At 42.1% G+C, this 15,994-nt stretch overlaps 1 protein-coding gene across 1 annotated transcript in view; it reads right to left on the bottom strand.

The window, feature by feature from the left end:
* LOC308321669 (LIM domain kinase 1-like) overlaps positions 1 to 13,301 on the bottom strand; it is a 96,253-nt gene extending 82,952 nt beyond the window's left edge. Inside the window, exons 1-2 of the mRNA XM_080772723.1 lie at positions 13,136 to 13,301; positions 8,204 to 8,303 (exon numbers count right to left, since the gene is read on the bottom strand). Of these exons, the coding sequence (XP_080628849.1) occupies positions 8,204 to 8,303; positions 13,136 to 13,193 (158 nt within the window). The 5' untranslated portion in view covers positions 13,194 to 13,301. The remainder of the gene's footprint in view (positions 1 to 8,203; positions 8,304 to 13,135) is intronic.
* Positions 13,302 to 15,994: the final 2,693 nt, after the last annotated feature.

Raw genomic sequence — 15,994 nt, 5'->3', positions numbered from 1 at the left:
AATTTTAGGCAGTAGCAGAACTGGTAGAGAGAGAGAGGCCATCTGGGAATGGGAATGGTTCGTCCCCTCAGTCAGCCCAATGTCCCTGAGCAAGAAATTCAACCACTTAAACCCCATATGGTTGAGCGGAGTCCCTCCATTTGTTGTTATAGTGGGAAAAGCTATCACTAAAAATAGCCGGATCAACAAGCTCGCCGATCTGCTATTTACTGAGAAAGCTTTCCAAGTAGTAAATGTACTTTGTAGTTTGATCCACCACTGCATGCAAGTTAACCCATAGACAGTGAGTGGTGGCAGAATACCTGAGCACCGTGACCGACCCAAAACAAAGAAAAATCTTAACTAGGTACAGACTCAGTGAGCACAGTCTCGCGATCGAGAAAGGCCGTCATAGGCAGACCTGTATCCCGAGAGAAGACAGACTATGCACCCACTGCACACAAAATGAAGTGGAAACCGAGCTACACTTCCTAACCATCTGTCCATTGTACCAAGACATCAGAGACACATACTTCCCACAGATTACAACCACACACAGATTTTGAAAACATGACCAATGCCAAAAAACTCCCATATCTGCTGGGCGAAGTACAACAATGTGCAAACACAGCAGCAAGATTTGTGAGTTGCTGTGATAGGAGAAGGATATCAAATGGAACACAACCACCCTAAAGACTAATCATTGTGTATATTCCTGCACTACCTGCATCGAGTGACCTTGGTACATAGAATTTATTGAAGATTCTGACCTTCAAATGTACATCATTTTTGTTTTGATTGTATTGCTGTATTGTTGTATTGTTCTTTCTGCTTTGGCAATGTAAACGTATGTTTTCTCATGCCAATAAAGCCCTTTGAATTTAATTGAGTGGTGTCATGTAAGTTAACCCATAGACAGTGAGTGGTGTCATGTAAGTTAACCCATAGACAGTGAGTGGTGTCATGTAAGTTAACCCATAGACAGTGAGTGGTGTCATGTTAGTTAACCCATAGACAGTGAGTGGTGCCATGTAAGTTAACCCATAGACAGTGAGTGGTGTCATGTAAGTTAACCCATAGACAGTGAGTGGTGTCATGTAAGTTAACCCATAGACAGTGAGTGGTGTCATGTAAGTGAACCCATAGACAGTGAGTGGTGTCATGTAAGTGAACCCATAGACAGTGAGTGGTGTCATGTAAGTGAACCCATAGACAGTGAGTGGTGTCATGTAAGTTAACCCATAGACAGTGAGTGGTGTCATGTAAGTTAACCCATAGACAGTGAGTGGTGTCATGTAAGTTAACCCATAGACAGTGAGTGGTGTCATGTTAGTTAACCCATAGACAGTGAGTGGTGCCATGTAAGTTAACCCATAGACAGTGAGTGGTGTCATGTAAGTTAACCCATAGACAGTGAGTGGTGTCATGTAAGTTAACCCATAGACAGTGAGTGGTGTCATGTAAGTGAACCCATAGACAGTGAGTGGTGTCATGTAAGTGAACCCATAGACAGTGAGTGGTGTCATGTAAGTGAACCCATAGACAGTGAGTGGTGTCATGTAAGTTAACCCATAGACAGTGAGTGGTGTCATGTAAGTGAACCCATAGACAGTGAGTGGTGTCATGTAAGTGAACCCATAGACAGTGAGTGGTGTCATGTAAGTGAACCCATAGACAGTGAGTGGTGTCATGTAAGTTAACCCATACACAGTGAGTGGTGTCATGTAAGTGAACCCATAGACAGTGAGTGGTGTCATGTAAGTTAACCCATAGACAGTGAGTGGTGTCATGTAAGTGAACCCATAGACAGTGAGTGGTGTCATGTTAGTTAACCCATAGACAGTGAGTGGTGCCCCCCTAGATTCAAGAGAAGCTGCACCTAACCTCGGGTCACCAGACTTTCCAAGACGCACCAAGTAGCCTACCCAGTGGTCTAGGTCAGGGGTTCTCAACTTTTTTGGCTGGGGACCCCCGGAAATGCTTTGGCCATGTCTCGCGACCCCCGCCCTGCCCCCTTCCCCACCCCCAATGCAAACTGACCGTAATAATAGAGAAAATATATCATAAATTTATACTGAAACCAGATCTAATCATTAAGGAAAGTTTATGCATGTACTATGTGTACTACAGTATGTAAACTCTTAATTTCCATTTCCCAGCTATTCAAGATTATTATTATTATTATTTTTAAATAATTTGGGGAGCACCCAAAATAATTTGGCGAACCCCCGAGGGGTCGTGACCCACGGGTTGAGAACCCCTGGTCTAGGTTTTCTGGCGGTGGACATTTTTCACACTGTGCCAAGTAGGCCTACCGTGCCCAAATCAAAAGGCTATTACTTTGCATAACAACAGGTTTAACCGTTTACCTGATCGCACGTTCTCATACACGGTAAGCAACACGGTATGGCTCCAGTAGGCTACTGCTTCTGTGGTGTTCTGCACGGAACAATAATGCCTCCTCCACTATCAAAGAAGAGATTCGTCTTGTAACTTTGTGTTGTTTCGCTACTGCAAAAAAGTACTAAAGAAGTTTGTCTGATTATACTTGTGTGTCTGCTCTAAAACTCTCATACACTATATACTGTAAACAATAGGCTATACGTATCAGCTGTTCTGTGTGCATGCCATGCACACATGTAGGCATGTGTGTGTGTGTGTGTGTGTGTGTGTGTGCATATGCGTGACGTCATTAAAATGGTGTGGTACTGGAAAAAAAAATCACCATTACACCACTGCCCATAAACATACTGCAATATGTATGTATAATATACCGCATTAGCTACTGGATCATACATCAACGTAACGTTGCTGCCATATTGTTCCGGGCAACTTGCCACAATTCCACTGCAAGAAATATGCCTGAGTCATCTGTATGCAGTTTGGGGCTGTATATTAGTAGCACCTGGAGACAAAAAGAACATGCCTATGACTTAACTCATAACTGCTCCTTTACATAGGACCATAATGGAAACAAGTCCCTGGGACTTTGTGTTATCCTTTTAGTGTTTGACTGTACAGTACCTCCATGCTGTTAACATTTTGGACCAATAAAGTATTCAATCAATCAATCAATCAAACTCCGCTCAATCAAACTCCACTCAACATCTGAGCAGCAAACAGCTAGGTGAAGCTGAAACTGAATTTCCCGTAAAGGTGAAGGTCAATCTATTAACCACTTAAAAACCCCAGCATACTTAGTACGGAAAACCTTTGCGTAAAATAGCAGATTGACAAGCTCACAGCGTGTCACACTGCGACACGTTGTGTGCTTGTCGACCGGCTATTTTCAGTGAAATCTGTCCCCACAATATATAAAATACACTAGTATAGAGCTCTGAGGGATACTATACTCTATGTATGTTGGTGTGGCTTGCCAAAAATAACAGATCTACAAGCTAACAACCTGTCGCATTGCAACACATTGTTAGCTTGTAGATCTGGTCTTTTCGCCAAGTGACACCGTTGTACGATGGGAGTATAATAGTTGGAAACATACAGAACCATTGTCATGCCAGTGCTGAGTGAATGAAGGCAGAAAGAAATCAACAAAAGCAGCATAAGAATGCTTGCAAAACATTCCAGAAATGGTACAAAACACCAGAACGGTGAACAGTACCACGCTGCTGGTGAACTCCAGTGCATTGATTCCTGAGGGAATTGTGTGAAACTAAATAAATGCAAACAGGCTGATTCAACTCCTCGACAAGGAGCGAGGACTCAGCAGACTTGTTTTTATCTCAGGCCTTGTGTTTCAGAAAGCAGGTTATTCTGAGGACAGTGAAGGATGAATTATACATCTTCTGCAGACGAGAGAGGATATACTGTATGACGCAAGCAGAGGCCTGGTGTTACATAAGAATACCAACACTAGCAGACTGGCAACGACAAATAATATTTTAACCCATTAAGACCTGAGGCCAATTCTGCAAAATGCCTTCTAAATCAGTAGTTTCCAAAACACTGTAATGGCTCGTACACACTGCACGATATTTGCTCCGATTATGCTGTCGGGGACTATTTTTGGCGCTCGCCGACAAAACTCCAGATCTGACGCAAGATCGGGCTTTGATCGCAGAGGTTTTGCTCGCTGTGTGTAAAAGGCTCTGCGAGAAGATATAGCGCCGATAAAAGTGCTCGCTGACGCCTTCCCGATCGTTTCTTAATATCAAGCAGGGTTGATATTGCAGGGTATATATCACCGACTGGACATCGTACAGTATTAAATGGGTTGCGATCGCGTCCAGAGAAGTCCAATGAGAGCACAGGACAGCTGTGCTCACTGACACTGTCTGTCTGTCTGTCTGTCTGTCGTGTCGACTGTATCGATAGATGATCAGATGATAACATATATAACCTTTATTCCTTGGGTAAATCCCTGTCCTGTGTCGTACATGCAAGCCCAATGTCGCAGTCTGAAAACGCACCTCTTCAGACTCCATCTTAGCCCATAGCACTTTACGTAGTACTTGCCTTAGCCTCGACCTCCTACAGGCGTATGCAAAAGGCTCAAGTTATGTAACTTAGACAGTTCTTAGCTTACGTATGATTCATGATAACTACTTTTTATATGTGTACTGTATATGATGTATTGCCATGCTTTTTGTTCTTGCTTAATGTAAATCGCTCTGGATTAAGAGCGTCTTCTAAATGCCTAAATTGTAAATTGTAGAAGAGAAGATTTGAAGAGAAGAAATCCCAAATTCTTCAAAATTCTTCAAATACTCAAAAATAGCAGATGTACAAGCTCGCAGCTTCAATTTAAACAAAAAAGCGTCTCAGATCAAATATTGATATGGTTAATACAATGTGTTACTGTAGATGGATGGAAAAGGCAGAGGAAAACATTTAATGAGTCGATGTTAATGAAATGATTTGAGTCTAGAGTATCACGCTCTGTTGCTGTGCCTTTGATCCAGAATGATGTCATTCTAGTGATCTAGTGATCTAGTGAAGCAGAGGCACCACAGAATAAATGTGAAGCCAGTAATTTATACTGCTTAGTACGACGGTGCTTTGATGTTGATGTTTATGTAGGTATAATTGACTGATTATTAGTCACTGAGTTTATATTGTACCAAGAGAAATTAGCTGCCATATTATCAAGTTTAATTGTTGAATTTTCACTGCCAGAGAAACCCCTAATCAGGGCTTCCATTATTTTCTGCCGGCTAAATGATTTTGTGAGTTTATTTGCAAGTTATTAGCTTTCATCAATTTAGGCATTTTAGCATACGCTCTTAACCAGAGCGACTTACAATAAGCAAGATATACACATACAGTACATAGAGACAGTGTAGTGCCACAGTAAACTAGGATCACAGTACCTAGTCTAAAACAAAATACTATTAAAACAATTATCTGTACATTGACACTATGGTTACCGGGTGAACAATGAACCTAGCATCTGTCTAAATAATCAGCAAAATAAGTAAGTAAGTAACAAAAACATGAGAACAAACGACCACGGTAAGTCTGCATGGTCGTCATAACAAGGACAATGTTGTCTAGCCTTGACGACCTTGCAGGCCTATAGTATAGATTAGTAATTTTTTTTACATTATACTGTCTAGATTTAGGTAAACTTACCTATGTTCCAAGATTGCCATTTCTATGCATTTGTTGTAGCCTATTACCTCCTGTTTACCTTGCTTACTATAAACCACTCTGGATTAAGAACATCTGCAGAATGCCTACATTTAAATGTTTAAAGTGCTACGGGCTAAGGTGGAGTCTGAATAGATTTCTGCAAGTGCATCTTAATAGGGTGCATGTGAACATCCCTCCTGACTATGATTACTTTACCAAAATACATCGCTTCGCGTCATGTTTCAAGCTTGCAGATCTGCGTTAATTTATGAAAACACACAAAAAAACTTTAAATATGAATGTTCCAAGGTTTTCGCCTGGGCCGTGGCTCAGCGGTCCAGGCACCTTGGCTGGTAATCCAGTCTGGCAGTATGCTGTGGGTTCGACTCCCGATCCCAACGGCCTTTACTGCATGTCACCCCCCCATCCTTCTCCCCATTTCCAGCCTACTGTCTATCCCTCCATAAAAATAAACACGAAAGCCACAAAAAACATTTAAAAAAAATGGTTCCAATGTTTTCCAGGAAGGTACGAGATGGCAAATGGCAATCTGTGATAAACTGCGACCAGCAATCGAACCAGACACATGACGATTTATACTTTAGTTGTGAGGCTGTGTCACGCATGAAAAAGAACCAGTCCACAAGTAAAGTTCACATACAGTAGATCTGGCTATTTTCGGTGCGCGACACTCACTCGCAACAAAGTATACAACTCAGGCTAGAGGCTTACGCCATCTGCCTGTGATGGCAGCCTGGCAGATGCTACAGTGGAAGTCTCAAATTGCATTTGGAAGGTAGTGAAAGGACTGATGTGCCATTAGCAAGTGGCATACATCCGCCAATCAATTTTCATTCACAGGGCAGGCAGGCACACTGCGGCCATGGAATCAGAGCTGGCAGGCTATCAAATATCAATGTGACAATGAAGTAACATCTCATCATCAGGTTTCCTTAAGCCCAGTCTGTCAGGAGAGTATGAAGAGAGAAGAGATAATAACATTTAACAGTGGAAAGAACATGCCACACAGGCTTTATAATATACGGGCTCTCCGGTGGGAGAGAACCAGAGAAAAAAAGCACTTTAGGAGATTTTAACCACTATAGTAAAGTAATTCAATTTGAATGGATTGATGTCTCAATCTCTGGCAATACACACACACACGGAAATAGAGGGAGAGAGACAATAAATGAGTGAGTTTGAGAGATAGATAGATTCTCTCTGACAAGTTAGGAATAAATGTTTCAATCTATTCCCCACATGGACTGAAAGCATTCTTGTGACAAGCAAAATTATGATATTCCATAAAAAAAAAAAAAAAAATAGTTCAAGCTGATTAAACTGAATCTATTTCATCCTCCTGAGGAGGACCCTAGAGTCTAGTCCGATCCATCAGATGTTGGCATCAATCTGCAGGAGATGCGCTACCCCCCAACCCCGCCCCCCCATTAGCGATGCTAATTTGCGCGGTCAATCATTATCATCATCAGGTGCCTGGTGTGTGTGTGTGTGTGTGTGTGTGTGTGTGTGTGTGTGTGTGTGTGTGTGTGTGTGTGTGTGCGTGCGTGCGTGCGTGCGTGTGTGTGTGTGTCGCACGCTGCTCTCAGATCTCAGACATGCTTTTATTTGTTATTATCAGTAGTTAGTAGTAAGAGAAGTAGCCTGCAACACTATTGCCCTGGGTAAATACAGAATAGATATTATAGAATAGAAAATAAGGAAAACGTGCACTATATTATCCACAAATGGCTCAACTGTTGCATAAAAGAGAGGAAGTTACACTATTCATTAAATGTCTTAAATTGACATGGAGCTTTTTTGTTAAATAAACATTTGACCTCTTATTTAATTTTATACCATTTTGGAACCGAAATAGGGAACCGTTAAGAACCGGAATCGATAAGCAGAACCGGAATCGTTACCGAACTCACAATACCCATCCCTATGCTTTGGAGTTTGGAATAGCTGTGTACTTCACAATGTCAACAAGAATACGGGGTGTTCGTAGTTCGTAGGTAATCATAAGGTCACTTGTTCGCCCTGAACAAGATACTTAACCCCTCATAGCCCATCAGCACCAAGTGCTCACCATGGCCATCTAAGCAGCCAACAGGATTAACAACCTTTCTTCTTCTTCAAGAAGAAAAGTATTTATTTTTTTGCTAAAAGAAAGCTTTAACTTCAGAAACACACCCATTCAGTCATCTATTCTACTGTAAGAACGCTTACAGTAGGGCTTTCACTTCTAGTGATTTTTTACTATTTGACTAGTTGCCTAGTTCACTAGTTTATACCTATTATGTATAAAAAAATAAACAAAATATTAGTTTTGTTTCTTTTTATGATATTCGTACATTTAAGAACTGTAGCATTCTAGCTGATCTTGAGGCCTAAAAAAACCCGCTTTTTTTCCTCTTCTCTTATCAACTAGTCAACTAATACCAAGGTACTAGGTCAACTAGTGGATTTACTAGTTGAATAGTCGACTAGTTGCTTAAAGCCCTAGCTTACAGTGTCACAGCATTTTGAAATGAACGTAGCGGCCGGTGAAATACATTAGCTAACTGTTCTCAAGATTTATATGTAAAATAATGTACAGCGACAGTGAATTGTTGTTTGCGTCATCATTACTGACCTGAAGCAGATGGTGTGCCAGTCATTGTTGAGGGCCTGCAGATACTGGTCATCGTAGATCTTCTGTCTGCATCCCGCACAGACGGGCAACCTTCCACCAGCTACACACACACACACACACACACACACACACACACACACACACACACACACACACACACACACACACACACACACACACACACACACACACACACACACACACACACACACACACACACACACACACACACACACACACACACACACACACACACACACACACACACACACACACACACACACACACACACACACACACAGGGATGAAAGGCCATTATGTATGTGCACCAAACAATGGGGCAAAAGAAGAAGAATCAACTATTGAAGCAAGAACGCAGAAATGTTGAAGCAACGAAACACGTCCATTAAACGACAATTGTCCGCACCCCACTCTACCCCCCACTGACAAAACTGTCGTAGCACAGGGCGCCACAAAGGGTTAATCCGCCCGTGGATGTGCATCAACAGTGTGCAATCATTTCCCCACCACCTTGTTCTCATGCAAATAACACGTAGGAGGTGAAGAATTCAACACATTAAACATGACTCAACTGGTTTGAGATGGAGCAGTCTCCCTTACTCCCTACTCACGTCACACCTCACCAGATTGAGATTTAGTCGCCATCTTTACAGACATTGTTGCAATCATCTCTCTCCATCGGGAGAAAGAAGAGGCAAATAGGAAATCAAACTTAAATGAGACAATCTTAGCTGAGACAATCTGTCTGAACATGAACAAGCTCAGTGGAGTCAGAGTGTGCCATGGTTGGCCTCTCTACTCTGGCTGAATGCCAAGAAAACTGAAGTTATCACCTATCATCATCATCATCATACTATAATTCTAACAATGTCTGAGTGTCTGTCTGTTTGTGTGTCTGTCAGAAACACCGCCGTAACTCCTTACTGCCTGCACCAATCACTCCCACTTTTCACACAGGCATTGACCATATGAATATGGAATATGGAATATTGACACATTAATGATTATTAATTAATGTATTAGTCAATTACAAACGCACCCGGGCGCAGTACCCCCCACGGCCACAAGGGGGGGGGGGGGGGGGGGGGGGGGGAATATCTCACAACGGGTATGGGCTAGTACATATAACATCCCATCATTGGAGCATCCACCTGTGACAACAACAGGAGGCACTGCTCTGAAGGAAGTCAAGGACTTCAAGTACCTGGGCTCATAGGTCAACTCAACAGAACAAGATCTTAAAGAGAGGAAGGCACTTGCATGGAGGGCCCTGAGTGGCATGGCCAGTGTATGGAACTCCAACCTCCCCCGTCAAACCAAACTCAGCTTCTTCTATTCAACGGTAGAGTATGTTCTCCTATACGGCAGTGAATGCTGGAACCTGACGCCAACCCTGCAGAAGTCTCTAGATGGGTTCTACACCAGAATGCTGCATGCAGTAGGCTACTGTATATGGGCACGGGTCATGAGGACGTCCCACATTAACATATAAGGATGTGCTCAAGAAATACACAGGAGCGTAAAGCACCAAGATACAGTATGTACGGGGAACCGGGATGGCTGGGAGCAACAATGGAAGGCTTGTCTGAAGACGACCTAGAGAGAAGAATGTTGGATACAAAGCGCAATGTAAATGGATGAATGGTTATGCCATCTCCTAACTCCTTCAGTTCTGATGAAACTTCCTAGACTGTATTGCTCATGGAAATAACAGCAATTATATGAACCACAACAACACCAGAGAGAGCTAAAGATAGCATCCATTAAATGACCATCATTAGCTTTGGAGTGCAGAATCCGTTGTAATGAACCAAAATTAGGCTACCGGTATGCTGCTTATCCACCATCGACTAAAGGCATGGGACACTTATTTTTATAATTATTTGAGTGGCCCAGGAAATGAATCCCAATGCATTTTTCCCATAGGCTTTTCTTAAAGTATTTATTTAAAGACGGTTACGCCGCGGACAAAGCCAACTCGGATCGTGACAAATCATGACAATGAACACAATATTTTGGGCCGATCAAATCATTAGAAAGAAGAAAATAAAGGCAGGAGACAACACTATTTGTTTTGTTTTTCTTCTTATAAATGATTTGATTGGCCCAAAACATTGTGTTCATTGTCATGATTTGTCACGATCTGAGTTGGCTTTGTCCGCGGCGTAACAGTCTTTAAATAAATACTTTAAGAAAAGCCTATGGGAAAAATGCATTGGGATTCATTTCCTGGGCCACTCGTCGTTCTGAAAGGGGGTGGGACTGCAATGCTCTATACTCCCTCTGCCAACCAGGACTGACCTCATGCTTCCTTCAATGCATGAAGAGTCCAAGCTTGAAGTTTTGGAAAAAGTGTTCGGTTATCTATTTTAGAACATGTTTATATAATATGAGCTTTATTTTTTTTTGCGTGCAGCATGCGCACGTGTGCTTGTGTGGGTGCATGTGAACGTAGGTGCATGTGTGCGTGGGTAAAGTGTGTGTGTGCCCTTGTTACCAAAGACCAAGAATATTTGCTTATCTACTGTCAGTCTGTTAGTTGGAATAGAAGAGAAACAAATAGTCATTCATTTATGTAAACACAAGCTGCTGTATGCTGCCAGCCCTCCAAGCTTGTCATAGACAGACGACCCTAAATATGAACTATAGTGTGAAGTGAACAGAAGTTGAAGTTGACCAGAAAGAGAACAGAGACTTTCAAATGAACTGCCCCTTTTTTTGCCACTTTTTTGGTCCAATTTAAAAGACTGCGAGTTTGGGAGTTTTGCATTTGGACTTATACGTTAAAACATCAAAATACATACAGGAAAAAAGGTATATACAGGGATTGAACATTAAGGCTTGTCCGCTTGTCCGGGACAAGTAATAAATCTTTCCGGACAAGTGCATTACAATTTTACTTTGCTGATTTCACTTTTTCTGTGACTCTCCTATAGCAGCCAACAACATTGTCTGGCACTATTGTCTGGCTTTCCAAATAATCCCCTTCCCAATATTGTTAATAGCGCTAGAATGTCTGTGATCAAATACACAGCCATAGATCGGTCACAGTCAGTTAGCAGACTGACCACGTTGGCGTTTAAACTACACACGCAGTACAAACTGCACGTGGTCAAGGTGGCAGTGCGGTGCCTCGGGAGGTAGTTCAATCCCTGGTTTAGTGTAGACTTGTGTCCTTGAGCAAAACAATGAACCTCAGCTGCTGCTGTTCACTAACTGCTCGTAATAATGAGTCATTCCAGGTGCGTAAAGTATGCAAATGTATTTGGCCAGTACGGTCGTGCAGAAACCTCTTATCCCCATAATTACATATAGATATTTAATATTCCCTCATTCAAAACCTTATATTGACCCTATAAACAATTTAATATAGATCTGGCTTTTCCCACTCATTAATCATAGCCTACTTTTGTTGCTCTGGCTCATGGACTAAAGGTCAGCAGTTAAAATCCAAGGTGTCCAGAACAGCAACATACCACCACTGGTACAACATGCAGGTCCACCTGCTCCTCCTTCACTCCGAGGTTCAGATTGATTGTAAGTATTGTAGTAGTGTATTACATACTTTTATTATTATGTTGTATTTATATTAGCGACATGACGTTCTTGTAACTGATATCCTGAAACTCAGCACTTCGTTTTTTTGTGTACAATCAACCTGAGACAATACTCTGTTGGTTTTCCCAGAGTCTGCAATTCAGTCCTTTGATGCAGAGGCTTTCTGTGTTTTATCGTCTTCTGAAGTCTCGCTGCAGAGACCAAAAGCTCTCTGGGGACAAATCCATACTATTTTCTGTCTCCAACTTAGGTAGGTTATATATAATCAACATCAGTTTAGAGTCTTTGACCATATTGTTCACCATTAGATTCCAAATGTCTTGGCACTGCAGGGTTCATGTGGCTGGCCTGGCTCATTAATTTCTCGAATTAATCAAATGCTGGGGTGAGTCTTGCTGGAGTAGTTTTATTGATCTCATTGGCTAGAAATATGACTGTCTTGGGATAATGCTTCTCCAACTATAACTTCCCCTCCCCCTCCCTATCGCACTCTCTCTGCTGTTCATTACTGGACCATTACTCTATTTGACAATTGTAGCCCCCCTGACAACAGACAACTGCAGGGGTCTCAAAGAGCACACACAGAATAGATCGCTCACCAGAATACTACTTAAGCCACATTCTGCACAAATACTGCTTTGGAAAAAAATAGCATCCTCCCTCTCACAAAACTATGTCTTTCTCACTTTCCCTCTCCTCATGCACATTTGCGTGACACACACACACAACACACACACACACACACACACACACACACACACACACACAAACAGCCAAAACAAGAAAGATATTTATTTCTATGTAAAACTTTCAGACCTTAACTTAGGATATATGTATGAAGAGTTGGAGACTATAGGGGACAACTATACACTACTTAACGTACTGGTATATAGGGCTTTAGAGGTTAAGTTTGAAAATATAATTCATGGAATCAAATTGCATTTCCCCTGGATTAATTAGGTCATACCTCAAGGCATGACCATACATTGGTGATATAAGGTCATGACCAATACACCCATGGTCATGACGCATATTTCTGCACTTCTCACTTCTGCCCCTAGGAGGCGCCACAAACGCGAAAAGTTGAACCATCTATGTTTGTAGAAATCGTCCCTGCATCTTCCTAGTCTGGTCACGACCCTCTGCAAGCCAAACCATGCACACTACAATGTATTTCCTGCATTGTCTAAGTCCTTAATGTAAATGTATTTCGTAGTTCAAATGAATTTATAAATGAGAAGATTAGGAGAAATGTAAGTGCAACTGTGCAGCCCTCCTCAAGTGCAGAAGAACAGAAGGATGCTCCCCGCCTTCACCGCCACAACATAACAAATGTGCTTGCTATAAACTCACCTTCCTCCTCTCCCATACGTTCGTCCTTCCAGGTGCAGCAGAGCAGCATCAACCTCATTCACACTCCGACCGGGAGCTCCGTGAGAGAGCCAACAACAAATCAGCAGTCAGTCTATATATCAAATAAATAACCTAACCTAAGCTAACCTAACCCAACCGTTACGGGACGGTCTGTGACCGCAGCCGCCTGTGTGCGGTGCCTGCCTGCTGGTGGAATGAATTGGAAGCTGCTCCCTGCCGCCTCCCTCCCTCCTCCCTGAGCTCCTCCAGCTGCTGCTAGGTTGGCCAACCAGTGACTATCCCTGGGACTGGGAGTCAGTCGAGGGCAAATGAGTGCATGCAATCAATATCAATGCAATCTTCTAGTTTACGCCAGTGGTTTCCAACCCTTTTCATATCAAGGTCCATTATTTAGTCGGCATTTGAGCCACGGACCACCATTTGATGATATTTAGCCTCTCAGACCCAAAACTAAAAATAATTTTGTCGATTTTGTCAACAAATCCATGCTGTATTGAAGAGATAGCAACAGGCAAACGTTTAACAAGATAACAAATCTTCTACATTCTCTGATTGTGAATTTGTAGATTTCTTGTTTAATTGTTTAATTAAGTAGGCTAATGCAGATGGTTTAACAATAATTGAACTCTTGAGAGAGTAAAATGAAACCAAATGGACCTGTAAGGGTCAGTTTTGTTTCATGTTTATACGCTCAAGAGTGAAATATCTAATAATAAGGGTCCATTTGGTTACCAACTCTCCATAATTTAGCTGGGGACCACCTGGAATCCACTGGTGGTCCTTGACTGGCAGTCTGCCAACTGGCAGTTTGCCAACTGCAAATTGCTCTGAGATAGGCTACTGCATGTGATGAATCAGATTCAAGTTAAAGGTGCAGAAAGTTATATTTTCTTTAAAATAGTAACCATTGCTATTGAATGTTTGTTCAGTAAGGAGTGTCTCTCCAGCTCTTTAGCAGGACCAGCCCTCCAATCCAGCTACCTCCACCTCCTATCAAGCCACCTCCAATCAGGTCACCTCCGCCCATATAAAAAAGCGCATAACCAACGGTTCTCCCTGTTCTCATTTTGGTCAACCCTCCCCCCACCCTATTTCTCATTCTACTCCCTCTCTAACCCCTCCTTTTCTTCAGGTCCCTGATGGGGCTTCTATGAGCCACGGCGGACCCCAAACTTTAGGGCAATTCTAAAATTGGAACGCCATAAAATTGAAGCTGATGAATTGGCACTCTCTAATTGGAAACATTGTGTCGCTACTTCAAACTCATGCCATCTGGGCGAAGATACAGAACCTTGTGGGAAAAGGTTTGTTTTAGTACTCTTAGTTTTGTACTCTCAGCCATTGCGGGATTAAACAAACTTCCCTATTAACAGGATGGTTTTCAATGTGTAGTGGCCACCTCATGTATTGTCTTGATGGGATAAGTAATTGATACAATATGTCAGGGATACTCAAATAGATTTACCTGTGGGCCACATTACAAAAATGGCAAGGGGCCAGGGGCCAGTAGATAAAATTACGACATTAATGATACTTGATAACTTCTCTCTTTCAATTGCTTTATTTTCGCAAAATGTATCAAAGTACAATGTGCATGCACACAATATGTAAATAAATAAATGTGTTACATTTTCTTGCATAAACACAAAGAGCTGTTTCCATAACTGCACAAATTATTGCACATAACATGAGTAGCTGTTATAATAACATAACATGAGTAGCTCTTTGCCTGCCTGCCTGCCTGCCTGTCTGTCTGTCTGTCTGTCTGTCTGTCTGTCCATGAGTAGTTATTTGTCTGTCTGTCAATGAGTAGCTGTCTTACTGTCTGCCTGTCTATGAGTAGCTGTCTGCCTGCCTGTCTATGAGTAGCTGTCTGTCTGCCTGCCTGCCTGTCCAATTGTCCATGAGTAGCTGTCTGTCTGCCTGTCTGAGTAGCTGTCTGCCTGCCTGCCTAATTGTCCATGAGTAGCTGTCTGTCTGCCTGTCTATGAGTAGCTGTCTGCCTGCCTGCCTAATTGTCCATGAGTAGCTGTCTGTCTGCCTGTCTATGAGTAGCTGTCTGCCTTCCTGCCTGTCCAATTGTCCATGAGTATAGCTGTCTGTCTGTCTATGAGTAGCTGTCTGCCTTCCTGCCTGTCCAATTGTCCATGAGTATAGCTGTCTGTCTGTCTATGAGTAGCTGTCTGCCTTCCTGCCTGTCCAATTGTCCATGAGTAGCTGTCTGCCTGCCTGTCCAATTCTCCATGAGTAGCTGTCTGTCTGCCTGTCTATGAGTAGCTGTCTGACTGCCTGCCTGTCCAATTCTCCATGAGTAGCTGTCTGTCTGTCTATGAGTAGCTGTCTGCCTGCCTGCCAGCCAGCAAGTTGGTTAACAGAAAATAAATTGTTATGGCTGAGTAAAATAAAATAAACACAATTTGCCTGAAAATAGATTACCCAGCTATGACCTTTTTCATGAAAAAAAATGAGTAGTGATATGGCTGACTGAGTAAAATAAAACAATCTACCTGAAAATAGATAGCTATAAGTGAAGAGCAATTTCCGCAATTTCCATTTCCGCAATTGCCTCAATTTCAATTTCCGCAATTTCCATTTCCACCATTTCCTTAGTTTTGTACTCTCAGCCATTGCGGGATTAAACAAACTTCCCTATTAACAGGATGGTTTTCAATGTGTAGTGGCCACCTCATGTATTGTCTTGATGGGATAAGTAATTGATACAATATGACTATGTCGTCCTGTGATATGTTGTTCTGTGCTATATGTACTGTAAATGTGTTGTTCATTTAGTGTAAAAAATTGCAATTTAAAAAATACAAAAGAGACAGATAACTGAAC

Source organism: Protomyctophum bolini, assembly GCF_963924005.1.
Source record: "Protomyctophum bolini genome assembly, chromosome: 9".
NCBI classification, from domain to species: Eukaryota; Metazoa; Chordata; class Actinopteri; order Myctophiformes; family Myctophidae; genus Protomyctophum; species Protomyctophum bolini.
Note: the sequence above shows the minus strand (reverse complement) of the source record. Positions and strands in the feature narration are given on the sequence as shown.